General features: G+C 39.3%; 1 protein-coding gene across 2 annotated transcripts in view; it reads left to right on the top strand.

The window, feature by feature from the left end:
* The window catches only part of LOC133597770 (CUB and sushi domain-containing protein 3-like), a 589,433-nt gene that overhangs the window by 455,756 nt on the left and 120,351 nt on the right, over nt 1-13,326 (top strand). For both annotated transcript variants that reach the window (XM_061950753.2, XM_061950761.2), the window contains exons 55-56: nt 4,883-5,068; nt 7,164-7,337. In XM_061950753.2, the coding sequence (XP_061806737.1) occupies nt 4,883-5,068; nt 7,164-7,337 (360 nt within the window). The remainder of the gene's footprint in view (nt 1-4,882; nt 5,069-7,163; nt 7,338-13,326) is intronic.

Here is a 13,326-nt window from a genome sequence, read left to right on the forward strand (position 1 = left end):
TGCTTAATATAGCCTGGAAATAGTTGTCACTGCAGAAAAAAGTGTTTGCTCTGGTCACATGACTTCTATTTTTGTTTTAGTCATGCGAACAAGTGGCATTTATGCAAATGATGGATCAACTGAAACGGGGTGATTATGAGGGTGAGATTAGAAAAGTGTCTTGTGTTTTTTTTATTTTTTTTATTGTGTTAAGTGTTACGCAGCTGACAGCTAGCTCGTTGCCTAGCACTCTCGCCTCTCAATCAGCGGACCCCAGTTTGAGCCCCGGGCAGGACCAAGCATGTTATGTACGCCACTGTAAAGATAAGTGAGTGAGCAAATAATGTTCCACTCTGGCAGCGTCGCTTACAACGTGACTCCAAGATGCAGAGACTAAAGGCGAAGTGCAGTTAAAAATGTATTTAATGACAAGAAAGAAGGAATGCAGCATGGAGGTGCAAAGTACATACATTTAGAAAGATAGGATGCACAATTGCCAATTAGCTAAGACTGTATGGAAGCATTAATGTAGCAAAATTATTTGCAAACGTGCATCTCAATCTGTGCGCGTGTAATCCAATTTGTGTGCGTGTGTACTAATTTGAGTGTCTGTATATCAATCCGAGTGTGTGTGTTAGATCCGCATACGTGTTTTTTAAGTTGTCTGTGTGTCCCTAATCAGAAAGAAGACCTTTATAGGCTGTCTGCTTACACGTGACTTTTGCGACACGTCTGCCGTCTAACATTTGAGCGCGCGCAGCCAGATTCGTGAGCGTGTAATACAACCTGTGCGCGCGCACTCAGATGTGCATGCGTGCAATACAATCTGCACGTGCGTAACTATGATCTGTGAGAAGCAGCATTGGCTGTCTTTTTTACACCCGACTTTTGCGACATTTCTGCCGTATATGAGTTGTCTTGTCTGTACAGCAATTTGAACGTGTACAGTTTGGTAAACGCCCCATGCCTTTCCTTGTACTCGCCACTAGTCGGCGCCATGAACATGTTATTCTGCATCGGAGTAAACGATGGACCACGCTCGAACACTCGCTGTGAGTAAAGGTTCATGTTTTAACAGTAACTTGGTTGTCAGAAGTATTTTAGTCTTCTTCAAATCAGTTATCAGTCATTTCATCTGTGAACAAATCCGGTTTTCTCAGCGTCAGATTGTATCACACGCTCACGAATATGACTGCGCGCGCTCAAATTTCAGACGGCAGACTTTCTGATTAGGGGGACACAGATAACTTAAAACACACATACGTGTATCTAAAACACATGTACGTGTATCGGAATACACATGTACGTGGATCTGAATACACACGTATGTGGATCTAAAACACACGTACGCGGATCTAAAACACACGTACGTGGATATAAAACACGTACGCGGATCTAAAACACGTACGCGGATCTAAAACACGTACGCGGATCTAGAACACACGTACGTGGATCTAAAACACACGTAAGTGGATCTAAAACACACGTACGCGGATCTATAACACACGTACGCGGATCTAAAACACACGTACGCGGATCCAAAACACACGTACGCGGATCTAAAACACACGTACGCGGATCTAAAACAAACGTACGCGGATGTAAAACACATGTACGCGGATCTAAAACACATGTACGCGGATCTAAAACTCACATACGCGGATCTAAAACACACGTACGCGGATCTAAAACACGTACGCGGATCTAGAACACACGTACGTGGATCTAAAACACACGTACGTGGATCTAAAACACACGTACGCGGATCTAAAACACACGTACGTGGATCTAAAACACACGTACGCGGATCCAAAACACATACGCGGATCTAAAACACACGTACGCGGATCTAAAATACACGTACGCTGATCCAAGACACACGTACGTGGATATAAAACACACGTACGCGGATCTAAAACACATACGCGGATCTAAAACACACGTACGTGGATCTAAAACACACGTACGCAGATCTAAAACACACGTACGCGGATCCAAAACACACGTACGCGGATCTAAAACACACGTACGCAGATCTAAAACACACGTACGCGGATCCAAAACACACGTACGCGGATGTAAAACACATGTACGCGGATTTAAAACTCACATACGCGGATCTAAAACTCACATACACGGATCTAAAACTCACATACGCGGATCTAAAACACACGTACCCGGATATAAAGCACGTACGCGGATCTAGAACACACGTACGTGGATCTAAAACACACGTACGCGGATCTAAAACACACGTACGTGGATCTAAAACACACGTACGCGGATCCAAAACACGTACGCGGATCTAAAACACACGTACGCGGATCTAAAATACACGTACGCTGATCCAAGACACACGTACGTGGATATAAAACACACGTACGCGGATCTAAAACACATACGCGGATCTAAAACACACGTACGTGGATCTAAAACACACGTACGCAGATCTAAAACACACGTACGCGGATCCAAAACACACGTACGCGGATCTAAAACACACGTACGCGGATCTAAAACACACGTACGCGGATCCAAAACACACGTACGCGGATGTAAAACACATGTACGCGGATTTAAAACTCACATACGCGGATCTAAAACTCACATACACGGATCTAAAACTCACATACGCGGATCTAAAACACACGTACGCGGATATAAAGCACGTACGCGGATCTAGAACACACGTACGTGGATCTAAAACACACGTACGCGGATCTAAAACACACGTACGTGGATCTAAAACACACGTACGTGGATCTAAAACACACGTACGCGGATCCAAAACACACGTACGCGGATCTAAATCACATGTACGCAGATCTAAAACACATGTACGCGGATCTAAAACACATGTATGCAGATCTAAAACTCACGTACGCCGATCTAAAACACGTGGATCTAAAACACACGTACGTGGATCCAAAACACACGTACGCGGATCTAAAACACACGTACGCGGATCTAAAACACATGTACGCGGATCCAAAACACACGTACGCGGATCTAATTCTTATTTTATCTATTCTTATCTATTCTTATTTTACTGTTATATTTTTATTCTCATTGTTGCTTTTTAATTTTTTCTTATTGTAATATTTTTCTATTTTGTTTCCATTTATTCCCCCATTATTTACTTTTTACTTTTTAAATTCGATCTCAATTCTGTACACTGCTGCTGGAATTTTAATTTTCCTGAGGGAACTTTCCTGAAAGAATCAATAAAGTTATATCTATCTATCTATCTATCTATCTATCTATCTATCTATCTATCTATCTATCCATCCATCTAAAACACACGTACGTGGATCCAAAACACACACTCGGATTGATATACAGACACTCAAATTAGTACACACGCATGCGAATTGGATTACACGCGCACAGATTGAGATACACGTTTACAAATAATTTTGCCACAATAATGCTTCCATAAGACTGTCCTTTGGACGGGGTTGGCATAAAAACCTCCTGATTAGTGATTGTCAGCGGCAAGTGAGTCCTATTTCCAAACCAGGGGAAGTTACTCAAGCTTGGAGTAAAGTAGCAGGGGAACAAAGGCAGAGATGAAGTGAAACGAAAAATAAAAGCCATGTGCAGGAAATAAAACACAAAATACAGGAAAATAATATCTAAACTCATGTGGAATTTTGACAAATAAACGAAAGAAGATGTAGACAAGGCAGCGTGGTGTCGCAGTGGTTAGTACGTCTGCTTCTCGAGATGTCAGGAGATGTCAGTTCGAATATTCATTGGAACATGCTTGGTAAGATCGTTGGAAACTCAAAATTGTTTACAGGTGTGAATATGAATGTTTGTTTTGTCAAAATGTGTCCTGTGACCGACTTGTGACCGGTCCAGCTTATACCTTGCTTCATGTCCAAAGTCAGCTGGGATAGACTCCATCTCACCTGTGAACCTAATCAGGACTATCGATATAAAAACTTACGGGCTTAATTGGTTTGACTGCGCTCTTAACTCAAAACACTTGTATCTCAAATCAACATCGCCTATTGAAATTAATTGAAATCAATTTAATTGGTGCTTGCTCTTCCAAAACAACACCATTTTATCATGTGACATGCCTTTTAAAAAGAAAACACAAATTTTATATAATAGATATTGTACACAAACAATACAATAAACTAACAACTACAGTACTGTTATGAAATATTGTACTAATAATGTACATCATTTACCTTGGAGAGTGGACTTCTACTGTATCTCCGTTCAGCTACTTCTGTGTCAAACGTAAGCAGCTTCTCCATATTTTCATGGATAAATGACCACTGTTTAGATAACATTTAAAATGATTTGCTGACATAATTGACTGACTCTGTTTTTCTCAACGACAAGCACTGTCATATTTTGATGATTTATTTCTTTAATTCAAAGAATACCGTCCACTTTTTTTCAGGACTACCCTTCACACTCACTTTGTTTCCTCCCATGCTCAAAAAAAACAAAGTTATGTAGCTCTCTAGCTATAAGGTAATGCAAGCGGGTAAGACCAGGTGTTTTGGTGTTTACTGTGACATTTGCGACGCCAACTAATAGCGGGGATGCTTGAAACACACATTTTTGCTTGCAACGTAAAGCACAAAATTAGCCAAGAGACAGCGCTTATATCAAAATACTCTCAAATTGAGGCACTCTGAAGTTGAGGTACCAATGTATTAACAAGATTGGATGTGGATTATGCTGTCATGCTTACTGTATATCTGGCAAACAGACCATCAGTGTTAAAATACGACTGCTGTAGGACCATAAATGCAAAACTTAATCAACAGCCATTTTCCTATTTTGACCTAAAATCTATTTGTTGTACGCAATGTAATGTTACTGTTTAATAACAAATCAGCAGCTGTCCAACTTATTTGTCTTTTGCTGTCCCATACAGTGGTGAACTGCACAGATCCCGGCATCCCTGCCAATTCCATCCGTGAAAGCAAGATTGAGCACGGCAACTTTACATTTGGCAGCGTGGTGTTCTACGACTGTAACTCTGGATATTACCTGTTTGGCTCCTCGGTCCTCACCTGCCAACCAGCGGGTCATTGGGACAAACCTCTGCCAGAATGCATCGGTACAGTTATTATTTTATCGTGCAACACAAGATTTCTCTCTCTAGGCTTGTTAGTTTCATCCTCTCTTCTCCATCCTTTACAAATGTTGTTTGTCCTTCTTTTTTACAGCTTTAATAGCACAGGTTAATAAAATGTGTCTGGGGGCATTTTCTGAGATCTCTATGCCCCGGTAGCTTATTATTATGTTGTGTGGTACATAATCAATAGAATGTGTCGTAGGATGCTACAAGCTACAGCAAATCTTCTCTAAAAATGAGCCACTTGAGTTTGAACAACAACTTTTATGAGCTACTGCATATGAGGTTGTAATGTTGTTTCCAAACACCCAGCCCATTGTGCACAGTACTTACTGAAATGACTTCACATTTCTTCTCATGACACAGAAGGTAATTTTATGAAACGACAATGCAACACATTTGGACCTAATGCTTGTACGAGACTAACAGTGGTCAATTAGTTTTTTTGGGAAACACTTTGAATTTGATTGTGCTCAGTTGGGATCAATAGACACAAAGCAAATAATGATTAATGCATTATCAAATTGTGGATCGTAACCATCATGAAAATCGAGGGAACTCTGTACTTTAAATTCGTGTGGACGTTGAGAAGCTGACATTTTAATAAAAACATCATATACTGTATGTCAATAGATATCATTTGCTAACTGTTAATTATCTTTAGTACCTTTCACAATTTATTAGATTCAGTACCAATTCTCGGTACCTGAGAATTGATACCAATATTCAACAGTACCAATTTTCAGAACTTTTTTATTAATTGTTTGATAATAAAACCTATCGTTTTAATGTAAGATTTAAACATTAGCTGTTTTCTTACTACATTTTTAAGTCTCATTTGCAAGTATTTTATGGTAGTCTCTGCATGATGTTGCAATTCCAAGACATTAGAGGGCAGTAGTTTATAGACTACGTTGCGTTGCCTTGCTATGAAATAGTCTTTGCAATAAAGCTAAACGATTGTATTGTCTTATGTTGCAGCCTACAAAGTATTTATTTATTATTACACATTACACATCAGCTGCATTTCGGTTATAGTTTTCATGATCAAATTTGGAGGTGTTGGAAATTGCCATGTAAAATCGCTAATGCTAATCAGTGGCACGTACTGTATATAGCAGCGCCAATGTAAATTAGTATCAAACTAATGCCGTTTGAAAGGTGGGGCCTTACGGTCAAGCGTTTTCTATCAGGCATGCTTTGTTGGCATTGAAAATTGCAACATTACGTAGAGGCAATCTGACTGAGTCCGCTCAGAGGTCTGCCTAAGTGCTTGTTTCCCCACCAAGTACCGTATTTTTCGGAGTATAAGTCGCAGTTTTTTTCATATTTTGGCCCGGGCTCCAGTGCGACTTATATGTTTTTTTCCTTCTTTATTATGCATTTTCGGCAGGTGCGACTTATACTCCGGTGCGACTTATACTCCGAAAAATACGGTATTCAAGCCGGCGTTTAGTCTGCAACTGGACCTAACGTCACTAGCAACAAAGCTATGAATATATGGCGCAGTTTGATTTTACGTGAATTTATGCCCGAAATTTGGTCGGTGCCTATAACAGTACGGCATTCGCTACCCATCACGAATTACTACACTAAATATTGAAAGTGATGAGTGTTTTGCAAAATGAACATTCCAGCAGCTATAGATACAGTGTGACAATTTTAAATACCAAACCAGGTAATACTTGCTCTTAAACTATCAATGTTCATGATTTATTTTTTTTGGTGAAAATAAAATAATTTTTCAGTAATTTGCAACATGTGTCCGTCATTGTGTCATCTTTAGTATACTGTATTACTATAATGAACTTTACAGACTGATATTATGATATTTTTACTTTACAGACTAAGTACTATTTTATACTTTTTGATACTTTTCTATGTGATCAGTCTCTTATAAATGAACGCTTTCTATTTTCTTGCCCTCAATACAACAGTAGGAAATAGTGTCAGTAAAATAAGTGGCTGTGTGGATAGTTATTTTGTGGAGGGTGATGAGCTGAGGTAATACCAATTCCACCATTCATTTGTTTTTTTCATTGATATTCTTATTTCTATCTTTCTCTCGGTCATGCAGAAGTGAACTGCGGCCACCCAGGTAGTCCTCCACACGCAGCGAAGATTGGGGAAAAGTTCACCTTTGGTTCTCCAGTCCGGTATTCTTGCTCTGGAGATCGCCAGCTCATAGGAGACTCATCACTCACTTGTCAGCTTAATGGTCATTGGAGTAGCCCACTGCCCCACTGCTCAGGTACAAACACACACACACACACACACACACACACACACACATGATGTTGCATATGCAAATGTGTGCACGCATTAGCGCAAAGGTCTTTTTTTCCATACTGTCTTTCTTTGACTCTGATATAAAAGTCATCAACATACGGCCATTGCTGCATTTTAATTCAAAATAATTTCTTTTTGGGGGGGTTTATTCGACATACAAATTATGTATTTTGTAAACACCATAGACCTCCACTGCTCAAAATCAAACAGCCCAAGTCTCAAAAATGTAATATCATATTTGACAAACTTCATTACCGTATTTTTTGGAGTATAAGTCGCTCCGGAGTATAAGTCGCACCCGCCGAAAATGCATAATAAAGAAGGAAAAAAACATATAAGTCGCATTTTTGGGGGAAATTTATTTGATAAAACCCAACACCAAGAACATACATTTGAAAGGCAATTTAAAATAAATAAATAATAGTGAACAACAGGCTGAATAAGTGTACGTTATATGAGGCATAAATAACCAACTGAGAACGTGCCTGGTATGTTAACGTAACATATTATGGTAAGAGTCATTCAAATAACTATAACATATAGAACATGCTATACGTTTACCAAACAATCTGTCACTCCTAATCGCTAAATCCCATGAAATCTTATACGTCTAGTCTCTTACGTGAATGAGCTAAATAATATTATTTGATATTTTACGGTAATGTGTTAATAATTTCACACATAAGTCGTTCCTGAGTATAAGTCGCACCACCGGCCAAACTATGAAAAAAACTGCGACTTATAGTCCGAAAAATACAATAGTTGCATAGTTTAATTTGTTAAAAAAACTAAATAAACTAAGAACACAAATTATTAACCCGGCCACTTAGACCTGGATTTAGAATTATACTCAAAATCAGATATTAGATCATAGGCTGATCCAATTTGAGAAAGGGGTACTGTACTGTTAGATGAAATGAGATCGGTTTCTTCCACCTCCTTTTTGGATATTGTTTAAATGTGCAAGTACTAAAGTTAAAAGTTAAAGTACCAATGATTGTCACACACACACACACTAGGTGCGATGACATTATCCTCTGCATTTGACCCATCACCCTTGATCACCCCCTGGGAGGTGAGGGGAGCAGTGAGCAGCAGCGGTGGCCGCGCCCGGGAATCATTTTTTGGTGATTTAACCCCCAATTTCAACCCTTGATGCTGAGTGTCAAGCAGGGAAGTAATGGGTCTCATTTTTATAGTCTTTGGTATGACTCTGCCGGGGTTTGAACTCACGACCTACCAATCTCAGGGCGGACACTCTAACCACAAGGCCCCTGAGCAATAAAAATTAGACTTGTTAAAGCACATGTCTGAAATATTTGCAGCACACATGCGCACACCGTTTTGCCTGCAACAAGAAACACGGCATCATTTGTTTTGCTTTTAATTGCTAATCTAAAGTGTTGTGGTTGTTCTGTTACGTCATTACGTACAAACAGCCATCCCAGCGCGTCATAGTTATGTGAGAAACTTGTGACCAAAAGTATCCCATCTAATTGCAATCAATGACTTTGACAAAGTGTACTCATGAAGTAATTCATGAGATGTTACTAAATGTAAAGCAAATGCATTATTCCTAGCACTGGGTAGCATCCTAGATCCCAGCTGAAAATTGCACTTCACTGCTACTTTACCATGCTTGTGCCTTAGTACATATTTTTAATAGGAACCCAGCTTTATTCCTGATTAGTGAGGGAGAAAGGTTAGAATATGTAATAGACTGTCCCAGAAGTGTGGCAGCTCTGGCCCTAAAAGACATTTGGGTAATGTTTTTGTATAAAGTTCAGACAAATTATAGACCAGTACTGTTCATAGCTGACTGAGCACATTTACTGGACCCAAACTATTCCCCTGTGGAGCTTTTACAGAAATTTTTGAAACAACACCTCTGTGCCAAAATAATGGGCCATTACTGTCCACAAGGTCCTGTTGGACAAAAAAAAAAACATTTCAGGTTTCCCATATTAGACCCGACTCACTGGTGGACTATTTGATGTGTCTGCAGAAAGCCAAAAGTGGAAAATACCTGAGACAATGACACTCGCTCATCTGTCTTCTTCCATTCAGGGAACTTATGACCTCATTGCGTAAAAGAGCAAACTTTACCACAGACTTTACCGAAAATCAGGCAGTAGCAAGAAACGATTCAAGCAAGCTTTTTCTTGCTAGGTATTCTTCTAAGTGAAATAAAGTAAACCCTCCTCCCCCCCAGTCGCGCCCCCCTTCCTCGTCACTCCAGCACTCTTAGCCTCCATCATTCTTAAGCTCTTTCAACCATTTAAGCGGATTCTCTTTTTCTTTGAAATGCTCACATGTTTTCTTCTATTCACCGACCCATATATGTTAGCTGACTTGTTTTCTTCACATGGCACTGCACTTCCTTTCAATGTTTTTACAGAGTAGCATAGGCGCCGATCTACATTTCTGCCAGTGGGTGCTCGGTGTGTGTGTGTACAAACCCCGTTTCCATATGAGTTGGGAAATTGTGTTAGATGTAAATATAAACGGAATACAATGATTTGGAAATCATTTTCAACCCATATTCAGTTGAATATGCTACAAAGACAACATATTTGATGTTCAAACTGATAAACATTTTTTTTTTTTTTGCAAATAATCATTAACTTTAGAATTTACACGTGACAAAGAAGTTGGGAAAGGTGGCAATAAATACTGATAAAGTTGAGGAATGCTCATCAAACACTTATTTGGAACATCCCACAGGTGAACAGGCAAATTGGGAACAGGTGGGTGCCATGATTGGGTATAAAAGTAGATTCCCAAACAAGGATGGGGCGAGGGTCACCACTTTGTCAACAAATGCGTGAGCAAATTGTTGAACAGTTTAAGAAAAACCTTTCTCAACCAGCTATTGCAAGGAATTTAGGGATTTCACCATCTACGGTCCGTAATATCATCAAAGGGTTCAGAGAATCTGGAGAAATCACTGCACGTAAGCAGCTAAGCCCATGACCTTCGATCCCTCAGGCTGTACTGCATCAACAAGCGACATCAGTGTGTAAAGGATATCACCACATGGGGTCAGGAACACTTCAGAAACCCACTGTCAGTAACTACAGTTGGTCGCTACATCTGTAAGTGCAAGTTAAAACTCTCCTATGCAAGGCGAAGACCGTTTATCAACAACACCCAGAAACGCCGTCGGCTTTGCTGGGCCTGAGCTCATCTAAGATGGACTGATACGAAGTGGAAAAGTGTTCTGTGGTCTGACCAGTCCACATTTCAAATTGTTTTTGGAAACTGTGGACGTCGTGTCCTCCGGACCAAAGAGGAAAAGAACCATCCAGATTGTTATAGGCGCAAAGTTGAAAAGGCAGCATCTGTGATGGCATGCGGGTGTATTAGTGCCCAAGACATGGGTAACTTACACATCTGTGAAGGCGCCATAAATGCTGAAAGGTACATATAGGTTTTGGAGCAACATACATCCATCCAAGCAACGTTACCATGGACGCCCCTGCTTATTTCAGCAAGACAATACCAAGCCACGTGTTACATCAACGTGGCTTCATAGTAAAAGAGTGCGTGTATTAAACTGGCCTGCCTGTAGTCCAGACCTGTCCCCCAAAGAAAAAATGTGGCGCATTATGAAGCCTAAAATACCACAACGGAGACCCCCAGACAGTTGAACAACTTAAGCTGTACATCAAGCAAGAATGGGAAAGAATTCCACCTGAGAAGCTTCAAAAATGTGTCTCCTCAGTTCCCAAACGTTTACTGAGTGTTGTTAAAAGGAAAGGCCATGTAACACAGTGGTGAACATGCCCTTTCCCAACTACTTTGGCATATGTTGCAGCCATGAAATTCTAAGTTAATTATTATTTGCAAAAAAAAAAAAAAGTATATTTTGTCTTTGTAGTGCATTCAATTGAATATGGGTTGAAAAGGATTTGCAAATCATTGTATTCCGTTTATATTTACATCTAACACAATTTCCCAACTCATATGGAAACGGGGTTTGTATTACAAAATAAATAGACGTTTAGCGAAGCTAATATCCCATATGATTTGTAGCTTTATTATTTTGTAAAACGGATCAAACTCGCCACAAAATTAACTACAACAAGATTGATTTTTCAAAAATGCTTTTAAAGATTGAAAGTTGACATCAATCCCACGCCCCCCTGAAGTGCCCACGGGATCGGCGCTTATGCAGAGTAGTCACTGGACAAGTAGTGGCGAAAGGGAAGTTGTCCGAAATGCAGTATTGGAGGCACATAATTGTTGAATGTATAGTACAAGACAGGTTTGCATTTACTCTTTGCTGCTATTTTGCAAAAATAGAAGGATGAACTTAGATATGTTTATATTCTTGAGTATGTGGGTTTAAGCCTTCACGATTAGCTTTAGAAAAAATACATGTGTGTGTGTGTTCGTGTATGTGTGTGTTTTAAGCAATGAAGAATGCATTTTTTCCTCATTACTTAGTTAATTGGGCTATCTGTTATTTAAATTTCATTTGTTTGATTAGCACCCTGCTGTCATGACAAATGAAGCGCTTAGAAAGTGGTGCTCTGCAAAATTCCTTAATTTCTTTTCACTTCATTTCCTGGCTTCATTGTTGTGTGTTGCCAACATGACCGCCATGTTTTTGTTTCGTTTTTCACAAAAGCCAAGCTAATGTAAGCTGGACAACATTAATGCAGTGAGTCTCTGAGGCCCACAGGTAGTGATTTTGGTAGGTCCTTGGGAAATTCAATGAGTCCCAATTAAAAAATACATATTTCTTTCTGTTGCTTGTATTAGTCTTTTTCTTATATTGTAGCATTAAACTCCTTTGATGGTGGTATGGTATAATATAGTTATAATTAGCGGAATAATTATTTTATGTTCCAAATGTGTCTGAAATTAAACAGATACATTTCCAAATTTTGTGTTCTCTTTTGCCTGCTTACTCGAGAAAAATGTTGATCTTGTCGTAAGCGGCATGTATGCGCAGACAGCGTCTGACTATAATAAAATGTTGACTGCTGTTCAAAGTATTTTTCATCATCGTCACTGCAGTATGTTTTTTTTTTTTTTCATTACAGTGTGTCCCCTAAACCAGGGGTTCTTGAGCTTGTTGCTATCGAGTTGCAACTTTTATGAATTAGTGTGAAGTGAATTATATTTATATTGCGATTTTCTCTAGTCACTCAAAGCGCTTTACATAGTGAAAGCCATAATCTAAGTTACATTTAAACCAGTGTGGGTGGCACTGGGAGCATGTGGGTAAAGTGTTTTGCACAAGGACACAACAGCAGTGACTCGGATGGCGGAAGCGGGGATTGAACCTGGAACCCTCAAGTCAAATAATATTAAACCATGAAGTGTTATTAAGTGGCTCTAATTTAGCCATTTACTTTTAAATTCTGCTTGAGATAATGTTAGGTATGTGCTAACAATAAAGATGACTACTTTATCCAGAAATGTTTATTTATACTGTACTGTAACTGTGCTGTTCATTAGGCTGTTACAAAATAAATAACTAATCAACTTTCCATTTAAAAAGCAAGGCAAAGTTCTAATTAAAATGAATTATATATTTTTTTCTAATAAATGCATATCACCCACAATGAAATAGCACTGTATGCGAACCATCAGTAATTACATCATAATCAAGAAATCCAAGTTCAAATTGGATACTCCAAATTGTACAAAGTTGTAAATGTGAGTGTAAGTGATTGTTTGTCTCTATGTGACCTGTGATTGACTGGCGACCAGTTTCACCTCAAGTCAGCTGGGATGGGCTCCTGTTAATTGTGACCCTAATGAGGAACAGTGGTATATAAAATGAATGGATGGTTGTTTTGTAGAAGGCTTTTTATCATGCTTGCATTGCTTTTAAAAGTGGATGTCACCACCAATAACACCAAATATTTTATAAGTACAGATTAGGGATGTCCCGATCCGACATTTGGATTGGATCGGCCGCCGATATTTGCCAAAAA

Source organism: Nerophis lumbriciformis, linkage group LG04 (genome assembly GCF_033978685.3).
Source record: "Nerophis lumbriciformis linkage group LG04, RoL_Nlum_v2.1, whole genome shotgun sequence".
NCBI classification, from domain to species: domain Eukaryota; kingdom Metazoa; phylum Chordata; class Actinopteri; order Syngnathiformes; family Syngnathidae; genus Nerophis; species Nerophis lumbriciformis.